We start from the raw sequence: 15,236 nt of genomic DNA, 5'->3' as shown, positions 1-15,236 counted from the left end.
TAGTTAGGTTTGCATGACTTATTATCATTGTGTGTACCAACCAAACATGTTATCTGCTGATGAGACAAAGTGACTGAAGACTATGTTCACCTCTATGAAGTGAGGACGTTGGCGGCAGCACTGATCTCAGAGATGCAGATCTCAAAACCTCAATATAGTTTAAAGCAAAAACTGCACAAGGCTCAGGGGAAAGACAAGTAATTTGAGTGAACTGAGCCTTTAATGTAGCGTGAGCAGCAGCAGGAGAAGAAAACTAAAGGAAATGATCGTGACAGCTTCACAGAATAAGTGGAAAGCTCATCTTTGGTAGAAAGGTTGTTGGAGACTAAAGGGCAGTAAGTGACGTAGCTCGACATTGTGAATAACAAAATCCTCTGAAGTTTCAGGATTAGAAAAGACAGATTATGAAAAAAAATAATTGGTGCTGAAAACTTGAACCATGAAGATGATAATACTGATGATGAAGATGCAGACAACCTACATTACTCTGCTTTAATGGAGCACAGGTTCAGCAGAGCAAGAAGACAAACAGACGGTGACAGGAGTGAATGTGTGTACTCCAGTGTAAAGCAGTAGAGCTGAACATGTTTCACTTCCATACATTCTGAATGTAAAGCTTTTTAATGCAAAACAAATAAAGATATTAAATCAGCCAAACTAATTTGATGTTGTCAGTTGCCATATTTTCCACTCCCACTAAGTACAGAATAAAGTTCTTGAACTTAATTCAATTCAGTTTTATTTGTATAGCGCCAAATCATAATATACATTATCTCAAGGCACTTTACATAGAAGGTCAAGACCTTAAAATCTTATTAAATATAGAGAAACCCAACAGTTCCCACAATGAGCAGCACTTTGGCGACTGTGGAGAGGTAAAACTCCCTCATTAACAGGGAGAAACCTGGAGCAGAACCAGGCTCAAATGTGGACGGTCATCTGCCTCGACCGGTTGGGGTGAGTAGAGAAAAAGGGGGGAGGAGAGGAGAGATGGGTGGAAAAGAAAGGAGAGAAGAGAGAGTGATAGTGGGGAGGGGGAAGTAGAGGAGAACTTAACCACATGTTGTTTAAACATTTCGTACACCTCACATGTGAGGATCTTTATTTAGCCTCTGTGTGGTCGACAGTCTAAAGACCCTCTGCTCTCTTTGTCTGAGCACTTTCAAACAGGAAGTCTCTGCAGTGTCTTCACTTCACCCCAGCAGAATATTTAAGTAAACAGTAATGAAATGACCAGAAGTTGCTCTCATCAAGCAGTGTCATGAAATAGGGATTCAAAGTGTTAAACTCACACATATCCACAAATAAAATGTGAAATCATTACTCATGGAATCATATTTATTACTCCATCAACCACATGGTAGCCATGATCCAGTCTGTGGGACTTGAAAGGGGCAGATGAAGCAATAGAACAAGTTCCCCACAGCCCACAGCAAATAAAAAGAGATCTCACAAAATATGATCACATTTTCTGATGTAGTACACAAACCACTGCCCTCATCTTTGCTGATATCTTTTTGTTTTCAAGTCACACGTCGTAATAAACTATGAATGTGTGTCATGTACATGTCACGTCTGAAAGTTTCAAGAGCAGTTACTCTACAATGTGACTCTTAAAACTGTTTCCTCCACTAAGGAGGTTATGTTTTCACCCCTGTCTTGTCTGGTTGGCTGGTTGGGTGAGGGATAGAGCATGGGCCAAGAAATAACCCGTTACATTTGGGTTCAGATCTGGACAAAAGGGGCTGATCCAAGATTTTTCCATCACTTTCTTCAACATTGTAAGACACATAATCTCTTACATAACAGGGAAGAGGTAGAGACCTGTAGTAGTAGTAGTATAATGTACTCTAAGTGCTTCAGATGTCTCTCACCATGTGATTCTATTTAAAGAACAAAGATTCACATCATAGGTAGCAGTGATCATGTGATCAGTGTTGCCCTGCTGGCCAATCAACACAAGTCTTTACTCTGAAGAGAGGAGAAAGTGTCGGGCTGTTTGTCATTCAACACGACGATTTCAACATGATGACATCTCCGCAGTTCATTCTCTACCTGACATGTTTCCTCTTCGGGAAAATGGGTGAGTTGTGTGTTTTATAAATATTCAGTCGGTCCTGATGTTGATTACGATTTCATTTCTGTCACATAAAATTAACTGTTGTTTTGCTTTTCTCCTTTTTCTCTTCAGTTCAGATGCATCATTTTATCTTGTCTCAACAAGAGAGTGGATTTACATCAGTTGATGTTGGAGACAACTTGACTTTCCAGTGTTTCTATGAGGGGGAGGACAATAAGATATATTGGTTCAAGCAAACACCAGGACAGAAGCCTCGATTTATCTCAATCGCTTACAAGTTATCAAAAACGTTTTCATTATTAAACGAATTCAAGAACAATCCACGCTTCACTCTGGAATCTACTGATGTTGATAGTCAACTAAAAATCTCAGAAGTGCAACTTTCAGACTCAGCTACTTACTACTGTTTCAAGAGTAATTCATCTGAGTTTGAGTTCACGGAGGGAATCACTGTCAGTGTGAAAGGTTCAGGGTTGAACATCCAGGCTCTGGTGCATCAGTCTGAGAACATCCAGCCAGGAGGCTCTGTGACTCTCAGCTGTACAGTTCACACTGGGACCTGTGATGGAGAACACAGTGTTTACTGGTTCAAGAACTCTGAAGAACCTCAGTCAGGACTCATTTACACCCACGGAGACAGGAAGGATCAGTGTGAGAGGAAACCTGACACACAGACACACACCTGTGTCTACAACTTGTCACTGAGACTGAACCGTTCTCATGCTGGGACCTACTACTGTGCTGTGGCTGCATGTGGACACATACTGTTTGGAAACGGGACCAAGCTGGACATTGATGGTGAGTCACTACCAGAGACTGTCTCACTTGATGTATTGTGACAGTTGGGACCAAACAATTGGTAAAATCCTGTCCTGTCTGAATGTCCCTCCTGACGGTGACCCTACAATGCTTCACCACCAGTGGACGGTGGTGGTGTGCACCACAACTAAGTAGAATTTTTTATTCATGATTATTATTGGTGATGATAACGATGATCATAGTAATGGTTATAATATACTGTTATTATAAATAACACTAGTGGTGACAAGACGTGAATTATTAAGTATGAGTGCAGCTTTTTTTCTTTTCTTTTTTTCCCTCAATGATCATATTATTATTACTATTATTATTATTGTGATGGGGACATTATTGTTGTTATAGTGGTCAGATGGTTCATATCATTATATGATCATTATTATTACATGATTATTAGTTTTGTTATTATAATTATTAATACTATTTTTTCTTTTTATATAGAAATGTCTTGTCACTTGTCTTGCAAAGTTAAATTAAAAATTAAAAAAGAGGAAACAGAATTAATAGAATTTCTCCTGTTGCAGATGAGGTGAACTGGACGGTGTTTTTCCTGAGTGGAGCTTTGACATTCACCATCAGTGTTTTGCTGGCTGTGTTACTGTACAAGATAAACAAGAGAACATGCTGGAGATGTTCAGGTAACCACTCATCTCTAGATAGAGTTCAGTTTAGATTTTGAGCAAAATGATAATAATACATTTTATTTCACGGCACCTTTCTAGATAAGGACACCTTAAAACATTTCATAAATAAATGCATGAATCATAAAACATGAATTAAAGTTTCATGTTTCACATTAAATTAAAAACCAAGGTTCAAATCAGGTTAAGAGGTAAAGGCACCTAACAGTACATGTGTGGACAAAAGAGTGACTCAAAGTTTTTATGTGTTTCATACCCAGAGTCTTGTACACAACCATCATCTCCCTCCACAACAAATGCAGAGGTAAATATAATCATTTTAGTGTGAAATTTACATTCCGCAACAAATACGTTTTTCATCAGGAGCCATCTTGATGTACTTATATGTCGTTTCCAGGGCAACCAAGATGCAGATGGCCTCCATTACGCTGCGTTAAATGTGAAAGTGGCCAGCAGATCAAGACGACAGAGGGACAACACCAGGGATGAATGTGTGTACTCAGGTGTTAAACTGTAGAATTGTGTGTTTTAGAACCGTCTTTGTTTGAGATGTGGGATTTCTCAGTCTTTCTTTAGTGGTGGAGCATGATTCTGGTCTGTTATGCTTTTTTATCCTTTTTCCAAATATAAATGTTGCTTTTTTTATGATTAATGATCAAATACAACAACAACGTGTGGGGGGGGGGGGGGGCAATGTTTGGACAGTTGCTGTTGGTCTTTGTTGGTTTGACACTTTGACGATGACATGTGGAAAACAATGATTAAACTTCATGTAATGAAAGTTTGTGGCTCCGTCTGTGTGTGTGTGCAGCGAGTGACGGCTGCGTCATTGATCTGCTGTGTGTTCACGTAGGGAGTGTGTCTGCTGAGAAGCTGCTACGTGAGGTGATGACGTCTGTATTTCCTTGAATAAAAGAAGGTTCCTTCTCAACTAAATGCCAGAACACTATGATATGAAGCTGTGCATCTTCCTGTCCTACAATAATAACAATATAAACCTTGTTAAAAAAAAATTAAATGGTTTCAGTCTACAGAGAGATAGAGTGCGTTTTACTTTGAAACAGGAACAGGAAGTGTTGCAAATATTTATATTTGTGACATATTCAACAGACATGGAAACTGTGGTAAAAGTATTTTCACTGTCTTTTTTGCTGTGACCTATGACTGACGTTATTAATTAAACACACAGTCACACGGAAGTCTCTCTCTGCTGTACTGCTGCACCAGCAGTAAAAGGTTTTCTATATAAACCATGAGATTTCAGCTCTTTTACACAACATGGATCTAATTAGCATGGGTACGACATGAGCATGTAAACTGGACTATGAGAACACCTACTGAGCCAAAGGCTACGACACAAGTTTATGTCACCGGTGTGTATCCACCATCTGCCCTGAAATGAATGTAAACAATGAAGCTAAGGAAGAATCAAACGTTTTAGCTCCTGTGTGTGTGTGTGTGTGTGTGTGCGTGTGTGAGTGTGTGTGTGTGTGTGCGTTTGTGGGGGAAGGTCATGGAGACACAAAGGTTGCAGAACACATCCAACACTTCAACATTGCATTTTAAATTTGTATTAGTAGTGCTCTCTTTTTGGTTTTTGTTTTATTTAGATAGTGATACTATCGACAGGAGGGGAAGTATCTGGACTTGATGGCTCATTGCCTCGTTGGTCCAGATCGTCCCATGCTATCTTTTTTTGGTCAGGCCTCCAAACTCTCTCAGATTACTTTAACATTTCTTTATTATTTGGTATTGTGAATAAAGTCTTTATTTAATCGTGACTCTGGCGTGGTGTCCAATATAAACAAAATTGACATTGTTGTGGCTTTAACAGTTAGACAATTGAGTCTCCCGCTTCATGCTCTTAAGTGTCTCTCTCTCTCACAAACACACAAAAACACACTCAATGCTTCTCGCTCCCTCTCTGTTACACATGTGCACAGACACTCACATATAAAGTCTATTTTTGACTTGTGTTGGTCATGGTCAACTATTATTGACTACATTGGTAGATGGTTTTAACAGATAATACATTCATCTTTATTTTCATGACTTGTCCCTATAATAAGTGCTGGGACAGTAAAGTGTGAAATTAATTCATTGATATAGGTTTCACTGTTTCCAGGAAGCATCGTCTATGATCCCACATGGTCTAGCAATTACTGTTCCAGGTTTTAGCCCCTGCCACATATCCATAACTTTCATCAAATGGATACCAGAAATGACTGAACCTCTATCCCTCAAGAGAATAATGTATGAAATAAAAAAGAGATTTTTAATGATCTGATCTGTTCTGATAGTACAAACTGGCCAAGAATGGACCCAGCTGGTTCCAGTTTGTGCTGCTCTCCACCAGCAGGATGAGCGTATCTCCCTTCAAGATTCCCAGCTCAACATGGTTTATGGGAGGATCCTTGTCTGCTACATCCCCTGTAGTTCCAGCTACTTCAGCAGCCCCCGTCTCCTCACCTGGCGGAACCGGAGTGTTTCTGGGAGGATTCAGAAAACTGTTGAGCGATCCTGGGACAGTGTGGACTACATTCTGAGCTGCAAGCTGCCTCCTTACCCACAGAGAGAGCCAAACTAGCCTTAATCATCACCCACTTGTCCGGCAGAGCAGAGGCATGGGCTACAGCTGAATTTGCTCATAACTCCCCGGTGTGCCAATCCTCAGTCCTGTTCACAGAGGCCCTCTCCAAGATCTTCAACCTCACGAACCATTGCTGGGAGTCTTTCCAGAATTTGGTCACCATTAAACAAACTGTTATGGATTATGCTATCGAGTTTCAGACCTTAGCAGGTGATAGTGGCTGGAATGACAAAGTCTTGGTTGATACCTTCCAAAACGGACTATCAAACATAATCAAAGATTGCTGGGACCTACTACTGTGCTGTCGCTGCATGTGGACACATACTGTTTGGAAACGGCACCAAAGTGAACTTTAAAGGTAAAAAAAAGTTTTTTTAAAGATTGTGACATTTGTTAAATAGTGGTGGAAAGCTCAGTGATGTCTCCTGATGTCTGGCTCTCTGCAGAGGTGGTGGACTATCTTCACTTGGTGTATTTCTTGAGTGGAGCTTTGGCGTTCACCACAATCCTGGTTGTTTCTTTGGCTTACACAACACAAAGAGCGTCCAAGACAAACTGCTGCCAGTGCTCAGGTGGGGTAATCCTCATCATTTATATTTGTTGGTGTGAATTCAGTTTGCATGATACTGAAGAACAGCAAAGACATTCATGAGTTAGTGTTGCAACATGTTACTTGAACATCTAGATTCATTGAAAGACAGAAAGGGAAATCTCTTATGGTGCATTCACACGTCGCAGGATTTGTCTTATCCACGTTCACACTAAAACACAACCCAGTGCTACCTGAAGCTGATCAGTGGCCAGTTTGAGCACCCACTAGCTCGGACGGGTGCCAGGACCTGCCAGTGCTGATTGGCTTTCATGATATTGCATCACGCAAATGTTGTAGAAATATTTCAACTCAAGTTATAGACATGAATGACGTCAAGTTGGTCCAGCTCGATTGAATTAGAAGCGAGTGTTGGACCTTGGTGCCAGTTTGCACTCTTCACAACGTCATTCTAGTTGTTCTCTAAAACAGATTTTAATAACATCATCATGCATTTAGATTTTAATATACTTATTTGTACATTGAAGAAAATAACCGTCATGAAAACATTGTCCATGCCACAGATTGAGAGTGGTAATAAAGTGCTGGTGTTTGTTTATGCAGTACTGCACCATGACTCAATCTCAATGAAGTGATGGACCAATTTACTTCATGACTTTTGATCCATCTAATAGAGTCACCCCACATCCAGTTCATCAGCTCATTGCATCTTGAATAAGACTTTTGTTGTTGTCTTTTGTCACAACTAGACTCTCAAGCAGCTGCAGCAGCTCTGAATATGGAGGTAAGTGTTAGTGTTGCACTACTTTAGTAGCTTTGAATATCTACCACACACTTTTTTATATTTTTTGACCAATGAACTAAGAATTAAATCCTATGACTGATCTTTGATGAAATACATTAATGCTGGTTTCAATATCACATTTTGCAGAAGTGTGTGTGCTGCTACGGGAGTTGTTGACCATAGACAATATAGATAACTTAGCTTTAGCAAACTAATTCGTATGTCGTACATGTGTCTTAGCCCCACCTCCCAGCGCTGCATTCTAACAGCATTTTTTAAATTTCCATGGACTTTGGGTGAAGTTAGACTTTAATAATTCTGTTCTCAACACTTGTCTACATCAGCTATGTTCAGACACATATCCTCCTAATATGGAAAATGACTTTTATGTTTTATTAGCAGGTTCATCAAGATGCAGACAACCTACATTACGCTGCTTTAATGGAGCACAGGTTCAGCAGAGCAAGAAGACAAAGAGACGGTGACAGGAGTGAATGTGTGTACTCCAGTGTAAAGATCTAGAGCTGAACATGTTTCACTTCCATACATTCTGAATGTAAAGCTTTTTAATGCAAAATAAATAAAGATTTTAAATCAGCCAAACTAATTTGATGTTGTCAGTTGCCATATTTTCCACTCCCACTAAATACAGAATATACTTCTTGAACTTAACCACGTTATTTAATAATTCCGTACACCTCACATGTGAGGATCTTTATTTAGCCTCTGTGTGGTCGACAGTCTAAAGACCCTCTGCTCTCTTTGTCTGAGCACTTTCAAACAGGAAGTCTCTGCAGTGTCTTCACTTCACCCCAGCAGAATATTTCAAGTAAACAGTCATGAAATGACCAGAAGTTGCTCTCATCAAGCAGTGTCATGAAATAGGGATTCAAAGTGTTAAACTCACACATATCCACAAATAAAATGTGAAATCATTACTCATGAAATCATATTTATTACTCTATCAACCACATGGTAGCCATGATCCAGTCTGCGGGACTTGAAAGGGGCAGATGAAGCAATAGAACAAGTTCCCCACAGCCCACAGCAAATAAAAAGAGATCTCACAAAACATGATCACATTTTCTGATGTAGTACACAAACCACTGCCCTCATCTTTGCTGATATCTTTTTGTTTTCAAGTCACACGTCGTAATAAACTATGAATGTGTGTCATGTACATGTCACGTCTGAAAGTTTCAAGAGCAGTTACTCTACAATGTGACTCTTAAAACTGTTTCCTCCACTAAGAAGTTATGTTTTCACCCCTGTCTTGTCTGGTTGGCTGGTTGGGAGAGGGATAGAGCATGGGCCAAGAAATAACCCGTTACATTTGGGTTCAGATCTGGACAAAAGGGGCTGATCCAAGATTTTTCCATCACTTTCTTCAACATTGTAAGAAACATAATCTCTTGCATAACAGGGAAGAGGTAGAGACCTGTAGTAGTAGTAGTATAATGTACTCTAAGTGCTTCAGATGTCTCTCACCATGTGATTCTATTTAAAGAACAAAGATTCACATCATAGGTAGCAGTGATCATGTGATCAGTGTTGCCCTGCTGGCCAATCAACACAAGTCTTTACTCTGAAGAGAGGAGAAAGTGTCGGGCTGTTTGTCATTCAACACGACGATTTCAACATGATGACATCTCCGCAGTTCATTCTCTACCTGACATGTTTCCTCTTCGGGAAAATGGGTGAGTTGTGCGTTTTATAAATATTCAGTCGGTCCTGATGCTGATTACGATTTCATTTCTGTCACATAAAATTAACTGTTGTTTTGCTTTTCTCCTTTTTCTCTTCAGTTCAGATGCATCATTTTATCTTGTCTCATCAACACAGAGGATTTAGATCAGTTGATGTTGGAGACAACTTGACTTTCCAGTGTTTCTATGAGGAGGACTATAAGATTTATTGGTTCAAGCAAACACCAGGACAGAAGCCTCGAACTATCTCAGTGACTTACAAAGTCAGGAAAGAATTTTTGTTATTTAATGAATTCAAGAACAATTCACGCTTCACTCTGGAATCTACTGATGTTGATAGTCAACTAAAAATCTCAGAAGTGCAACTTTCAGACTCAGCTACTTACTACTGTTTCAAGAGTCGTTCATATGTGTTTGAGTTCACGGAGGGCGTCACTGTCAGTGTGAAAGGTTCAGGGTTGAACATCCAGGCTCTGGTGCATCAGTCTGAGAACATCCAGCCAGGAGGCTCTGTGACTCTCAGCTGTACAGTTCACACTGGGACCTGTGATGGAGAACACAGTGTTTACTGGTTCAAGAACTCTGAAGAACCTCAGTCAGGACTCATTTACACCCACGGAGACAGGAAGGATCAGTGTGAGAGGAAACCTGACACACAGACACACACCTGTGTCTACAACTTGTCAATGAGACTGAACCGTTCTCATGCTGGGACCTACTACTGTGCTGTTGCTGCATGTGGACACATATTGTTTGGAAACGGGACCAAGCTGGATGTTGATGGTGAGTCTCATGTGATGAATAGTGATCATTACTTTAGGTTAAAAGTGTGTGACGTCTCCTGTCCTCTGTCTCTTTGCAGATGAGCTGGACAGGCTGGTGGTTTTCTTGAGTGCAACTTCGGCATTCACGACCGTGCTGAGTGTTTTACTGTCTTTCTCAATATGCATGATGAGGGTTCCAGGTAAATGCTACTATCTGTTCTTCATGATCCCAGTGATCATTATATGACATTATTAAAAAGTCTTTCTCTCTTTTCAGATCCTCGTGCTCCATCCTCCAAAATAAATGCAAAGGTAAAGATGAGCTGTTGTGTTACTCTTCAAACACTTGTGCACATTGTCTGTCATGGTCAACAACTTGACTGAGTGTTTCTCATGCCCAGGATGAGCAGAGTGAAGACGACCCCTGCTACATTGCTCACAGGCAGATAAAGATGAACAGATCCAGAGGACAGAGGGATGATACCTGGAGTGAGTGTGTGTACTTGAGTGTGAGGCAGTAGAGCTGGACACCTTCTGTATTTGTCTCTGTGTCTAATCACCACATTAGTGTAGGTGTAACTATGTCTTTACTGACATCAGAACAGTTCTGTGTATAAGATGTTTACCTCCGTGTGAAACATGTAAAGCTTCAGTTTGCTATCATCTCAATAAAACTAGTTTTCCATTGTGTGCATGACTCTTTTCTACTGTGTCTGTTCATGCAAAGTAGTGGAGGTAACAGTGGACAACGTGCATCCTGCCGCAGCATGAGCTTTCTTGTGAAGCCGAGTTTCAGCATTCACAGACCACACCTATCTGTCAGAAACATGGTGACCACATGCAAGCATCTTTTGATCATTTCCTTGTTTGCCCTAGTAGTGCTTTAGTTAGGTTTGCATGACTTATTATCATTGTGTGTACCAACCAAACATGTTATCTGCTAATGAGACAAAGTGATTTAAGACTATGTTCACCTCTATGAAGTGAGGACGTTGGCGGCAGCACTGATCTCAGAGATGCAGATCTCAAAACCTCAATATAGTTTAAAGCAAAAACTGCACAAGGCTCAGGGGAAAGACAAGTAATTTGAGTGAACTGAGCCTTTAATGTATCGTGAGCAGCAGCAGGAGAAGGAAACTAAAGGAAATGATCGTGACAGCTTCACAGAATAAGTGGAAAGCTCATCTTTGGTAGAAAGGTTGTTGGAGACTAAAGGGCAGTAAGTGACGTAGCTCGACATTGTGAATAACAAAATCCTCTGAAGTTTCAGGATTAGAAAAGACAGATTATGAAAAATATAATTGGTACTGAAAACTTGAACCATGAAGATGATAATGCTGATGATGAAGATGCAGACAACCTACATTACTCTGCTTTAATGGAGCACAGGTTCAGCAGAGCAAGAAGACAAACAGACGGTGACGGGAGTGAATGTGTGTACTCCAGTGTAAAGCAGTAGAGCTGAACATGTTTCACTTCCATACATTCTGAATGTAAAGCTTTTTAATGCAAAACAAATAAAGATATTAAATCAGCCAAACTAATTTAATGTTGTCAGTTGCCATATTTTCCACTCCCACTAAATACAGAATATACGTCTTGAACTTAACCACGTTATTTATTAATTTCGTACACCTCACATGTGAGGATCTTTATTTAGCCTCTGTGTGGTCGACAGTCTAAAGACCCTCTGCTCTCTTTGTCTGAGCACTTTCAAACAGGAAGTCTCTGCAGTGTCTTCACTTCACCCCAGCAGAATATTTCAAGTAAACAGTAATGATATTTCCAGAAGTTGCTCTCATCAAGCAGTGTCATGAAATAGGGATTCAAAGTGTTAAACTCACACATATCCACAAATAAAATGTGAAATCATTACTCATGAAATCATATTTATTACTCTATCAACCACATGGTAGCCATGATCCAGTCTGTGGGACTTGAAAGGGGCAGATGAAGCAATAGAACAAGTTCCCCACAGCCCACAGCAAATAAAAAGAGATCTCACAAAACATGATCACATTTTCTGATGTAGTACACAAACCACTGCCCTCATCTTTGCTGATATCTTTTTGTTTTCAAGTCACACGTCGTAATAAACTATGAATGTGTGTCATGTACATGTCACGTCTGAAAGTTTCAAGAGCAGTTACTCTACAATGTGACTCTTAAAACTGTTTCCTCCACTAAGAAGTTATGTTTTCACCCCTGTCTTGTCTGGTTGGCTGGTTGGGAGAGGGATAGAGCATGGGCCAAGAAATAACCCGTTACATTTGGGTTCAGATCTGGACAAAAGGGGCTGATCCAAGATTTTTCCATCACTTTCTTCAACATTGTAAGACACATAATCTCTTGCATAACAGGGAAGAGGTAGAGACCTGTAGTAGTAGTAGTATAATGTACTCTAAGTGCTTCAGATGTCTCTCACCATGTGATTCTATTTAAAGAACAAAGATTCACATCATAGGTAGCAGTGATCATGTGACCAGTGTTGCCCTGCTGGCCAATCAACACAAGTCTTTACTCTGAAGAGAGGAGAAAGTGTCGGGCTGTTTGTCATTCAACACGACGATTTCAACATGATGACATCTCCGCAGTTCATTCTCTACCTGACATGTTTCCTCTTTGGGAAAATGGGTGAGTTGTGTGTTTTATAAATATTCAGTCGGTCCTGATGCTGATTACGATTTCATTTCTGTCACATAAAATTAACTGTTGTTTTGCTTTTCTCCTTTTTCTCTTCAGTTCAGATGCATCATTTTATCTTGTCTCATCAACACAGAGGATTTAAATCAGTTGATGTTGGAGACAACTTGACTTTCAAATGTTTCTATGAGAGGGAGGACAAGATGATTTATTGGTTCAAGCAAACACCAGGACAGAAGCCTCGAATTATCTCAGTGACTTACAAGTTATCGAAAATTTTTTCATTATTGAATGAATTCAAGAGCAATCCACGCTTCACTCTGGAATCTACTGATGTTGTGAGTCACCTAAATATCTCAGATGTGCAACTTTCAGACTCAGCTACTTACTACTGTTTCAAGAGTCGTTCATATGTGTTTGAGTTTACGGAGGGCGTCACTGTCATTGTGAAAGGTTCAGGGTTGAACATCCAGGCTCTGGAGCATCAGTCTGAGAACATCCAGCCAGGAGGCTCTGTGACTCTCAGCTGTACAGTTCACACTGGGACCTGTGGTGGAGAACACAGTGTTTACTGGTTCAAGAACTCTGAAGAACCTCAGTCAGGACTCATTTACACCCACGGAGACAGGATGGATCAGTGTGAGAGGAAACCTGACACACAGACACACACCTGTGTCTACAACTTGTCAATGAGACTGAACCGTTCTCATGCTGGGACCTACTACTGTGCTGTGGCTGCATGTGGACACATACTGTTTGGAAACGGGACCAAGCTGGACGTTGATGGTGAGTCACTACCAGAGACTGTCTCACTTGATGTATTGTGACAGTTGGGACCAAACAATTGGTAAAATCCTGTCCTGTCTGAATGTCCCTCCTGACGGTGACCCAACAATGCTTCACCACCAGTGGACGGTGGTGGTGTGCACCACAACTAAGTAGAATGTTTTATTTATGATTATTATTGGTGATGATAACGATGATCATAGTAATGGTTATAATATACTGTTATTATAAATAACACTAGTGGTGACAAGACGTGAATTATTAAGTATGAGTGCAGCTTTTTTTCCTTTTCTTTTTTTCCCTCAATGATCATATTATTATTACTATTATTATTATTGTGATGGGGACATTATTGTTGTTATAGTGGTCAGATGGTTCATATCATAATATGATCATTATTATTACATGATTGTTAGTTTTGTTATTATAATTATAAATAATATTTTTTCTTCTAATATAGAAATGTCTTGTGTTGTCTCTTGCAAAGTTAAATGAAATTTTAAAAAGAGGAGACAGAATTACTAGAATTTCTCCTGTTGCAGATGAGGTGAACTGGACGGTGTTTTTCCTGAGTGGAGCTTTGACATTCACCATCAGTGTTTTGCTGGCTGTGTTACTGTACAAGATAAACAAGAGAACATGCTGGAGATGTTCAGGTAACCACTCATCTCTAGATAGAGTTCAGTTTAGCTTTTGAGCAAAATGATAATAATACATTTTATTTCACGGCACCTTTCTAGATAAGGACACCTTAAAACATTTCATAAATAAATGCATGAATCATAAAACATGAATTAAAGTTTCATGTTTCACATTAAATTAAAAACCAAGGTTCAAATCAGGTTAAGAGGTAAAGGCACCTAACAGTACATGTGTGGACAAAAGAGTGACTCAAAGTTTTTATATGTGTTTCATACCCAGAGTCTTGTACACAACCATCATCTCCCTCCACAACAAATGCAGAGGTAAATATAATCTTTTTAAGTGTGACATTTACATTCCGCAACAAATACGTTTTTCATCAGGAGCCATCTTGATGTACTTATATGTCGTTTCTAGGGCAACCAAGATGCAGATGGCCTCCATTACGCTGCGTTAAATGTGAAAGTGGCCAGCAGATCAAGACGACAGAGGGACAACACCAGGGATGAATGTGTGTACTCAGGTGTTAAACTGTAGAATTGTGTGTTTTAGAACCGTCTTTGTTTGAGATGTGGGATTTCTCAGTCTTTCTTTAGTGGTGGAACATGATTCTGCTCTATTATGCTTTTTTATCCTTTTTCCAATTATAAATGTTGCTTTTTTTGTGATTAATGATCAAATACAACAACAATGTGTGGGGGGGGGGGGGGGGGGCAATGTTTGGACAGTTGCTGTTGGTCTTTGTTGGTTTGACACTTTGACGATGACAGTTGGAAAACAATGATTAAACTTCATGTAATGAAAGTTTGTGGCTCCGTGTGTGTGTGTGTGCAGCGAGTGACGGCTTCGTCATTGATCTGCTGTGTGTTCACGTAGGGAGTGTGTCTGCTGAGAAGCTGCTACGTGAGGTGATGACGTCTGTATTTCCTTGAATAAAAGAAGGTTCGTTCTCAACTAAATGCCAGAACACTATGATATGAAGCTGTGCATCTTCCTGTCCTACAATAATAACAATATAAACCTTGTTAAAACAAATGAATGGATTCAGTCGACAGAGAGATAGAGTGCTTTTACTTTGAAACAGGAAGTGTTGCAAATATTTATATGTGTGACATATTCAACAGACATGGAAACTGTGGTAAAAGTATTTTCACTGTCTTTTTTGCTGTGACCTATGACTGACGTTATTAATTAAACACACAGTCACACTGAAGTCTCTCTCTGCTGTACTGCT

The 15,236-nt window shown here is 39.9% G+C and overlaps 2 protein-coding genes across 2 annotated transcripts; both read left to right on the top strand.

Moving 5' to 3' along the window:
• The first annotated feature begins 2,025 nt into the window (after positions 1–2,025).
• LOC138406647 (uncharacterized) lies at positions 2,026–7,983 on the top strand. Its single transcript, XM_069519237.1, has 5 exons — positions 2,026–2,083; positions 2,192–2,878; positions 6,574–6,699; positions 7,439–7,461; positions 7,864–7,983. Exons 1-5 carry the CDS (start codon positions 2,026–2,028, stop codon positions 7,981–7,983), a joined length of 1,014 nt encoding a protein of 337 aa, XP_069375338.1.
• Positions 7,984–9,100: 1,117 nt separating this feature from the next.
• Positions 9,101–14,539, top strand: LOC138406646 (uncharacterized). The gene is made up of 10 exons (XM_069519236.1): positions 9,101–9,158; positions 9,267–9,950; positions 10,030–10,131; positions 10,209–10,243; positions 10,333–10,449; positions 12,511–12,574; positions 12,674–13,360; positions 13,903–14,016; positions 14,282–14,325; positions 14,420–14,539. The coding sequence occupies exons 1-10, from the start codon at positions 9,101–9,103 to the stop codon at positions 14,537–14,539; spliced, it is 2,025 nt and encodes a 674-aa protein (XP_069375337.1).
• Positions 14,540–15,236: the final 697 nt, after the last annotated feature.

Source organism: Paralichthys olivaceus, chromosome 22 (assembly GCF_024713975.1).
Source record: "Paralichthys olivaceus isolate ysfri-2021 chromosome 22, ASM2471397v2, whole genome shotgun sequence".
Taxonomy (NCBI): Eukaryota; Metazoa; Chordata; class Actinopteri; order Pleuronectiformes; family Paralichthyidae; genus Paralichthys; species Paralichthys olivaceus.
Note: the sequence above shows the minus strand (reverse complement) of the source record. Positions and strands in the feature narration are given on the sequence as shown.